The 1,335-nt window shown below is 48.8% G+C and overlaps 1 protein-coding gene across 1 annotated transcript; it reads right to left on the reverse strand.

The window, feature by feature from the left end:
• Positions 1 to 263: 263 nt before the first annotated feature.
• PFN3 (profilin 3) lies at positions 264 to 668 on the reverse strand. The gene has a single exon (XM_010182618.1). The coding sequence runs from the start codon at positions 666 to 668 to the stop codon at positions 264 to 266; it is 405 nt and encodes a 134-aa protein (XP_010180920.1).
• Between the last annotated feature and the right edge of the window lie 667 nt (positions 669 to 1,335).

Genomic DNA, 1,335 nt, shown 5'->3' on the forward strand with positions numbered 1-1,335 from the left:
CTCATTGGTTCAGAGTTACTATGTTTACAGTTCATCACAACTCAGCACTTCCGACAAAGGAACACATACACCTCAGTCTGCTGTCAGCACTTTCGACAAACTTGTTCACCTTGCGGCTCTTCTTGTTCCTGTTTATTCTCTCAAGGGTAGACTGGAATCTTCTCAAGGTCAAAGTCACTTTGTCCAAAGGCCTTAGTCCAGCTGAGGTCCCCCACAGGCAATGACTGTGAGCCAGTGTTCAGGCAGAAGATGTCTGTTTGGCTTCATACTTTCATGTTATCAATCATATTGTGGACCTTCTGGTTGAGGGCTCCTCTGTGGACTCCCTTCTTGCCCATGAGGAAGACCAGGGCAGAGGAGCTCTTGCCAATACAAACAAATCTGCTGTTGTTGCCTTTGATTCTGACATCCATCACATTGTCTTTATCCACCAGCAGGTTATCACAAATCACACTGCACTTCTTCCCAGCTACAGTGATTCCTGTTAGCAAGAACATTTTCTGATCCTGGCCTGTGATCAAGTCCACTTCTTGAGGTGAGATGGCTGCAAGGAGCCCTCCTGGTTTGGCCGCCCACACGCACTTGTTGTCACAGAAGCCCACGATAGCCACATCATCAATGTTCCTGTCAGCCAGGATGTTGTTGATGTAGTAGTTCCAGTAATCCATTGTGACGGGGATGTCTGGATCTGTCAGAAACGCCGAATGCCAAGCTCCCCTGTCTGCCACCTGCTGGGACTTTGGTTTTGGCACACTGATCCTAAAAATTTCAGTTTGTGAGTTGGTTTTCAGATCCCTGCAAGCATGAACATGGGGAACTGGGGGACAGCCAAGGCTCTTGCTTTGCCTGTGAGGAGGGACCTGTGATGGTGACCTGCTAACTCCAATGACTATTATGTCATATTTGCCTTGCAGCCGATGTCCCAAAAAGTGACTTCTCTGCAATGACAGAAGGGAAACTCAGGGGGGAAGATGGGGTCTCACAAGTTTGGTACTGGGCAGCTGGCATGGTGAAACACCCCAAGGCAGCCAAATGGTATGGAACCCTCCACCCCAACCTCACGCACCACCATTTGCTGTCCCCCGTATCAGCTCTTCACCTCCAGCCACCCGCTTCCCCTTCTTCTCTGAGTCAATATAAATAGCTGAATTTCACGTACTCATGTGTTTCTACACAGCTGACACTTTTCCTGCAACATTACTTGTAATAAAAGCCCAGATATTAGAAGAAACGCATTTTCTGCCTGTATTTTGTCAAGCTGGGCACCGACTGTGCACTCAGTATTTTCTTTTCCACTTGGGCCCCGCGGAGGGGCAAGCGGGCTGATGTCCCAGA

The sequence above is a fragment of the Mesitornis unicolor genome, unplaced genomic scaffold, assembly GCF_000695765.1.
Source record: "Mesitornis unicolor isolate BGI_N332 unplaced genomic scaffold, ASM69576v1 scaffold49554, whole genome shotgun sequence".
Taxonomy (NCBI): domain Eukaryota; kingdom Metazoa; phylum Chordata; class Aves; order Mesitornithiformes; family Mesitornithidae; genus Mesitornis; species Mesitornis unicolor.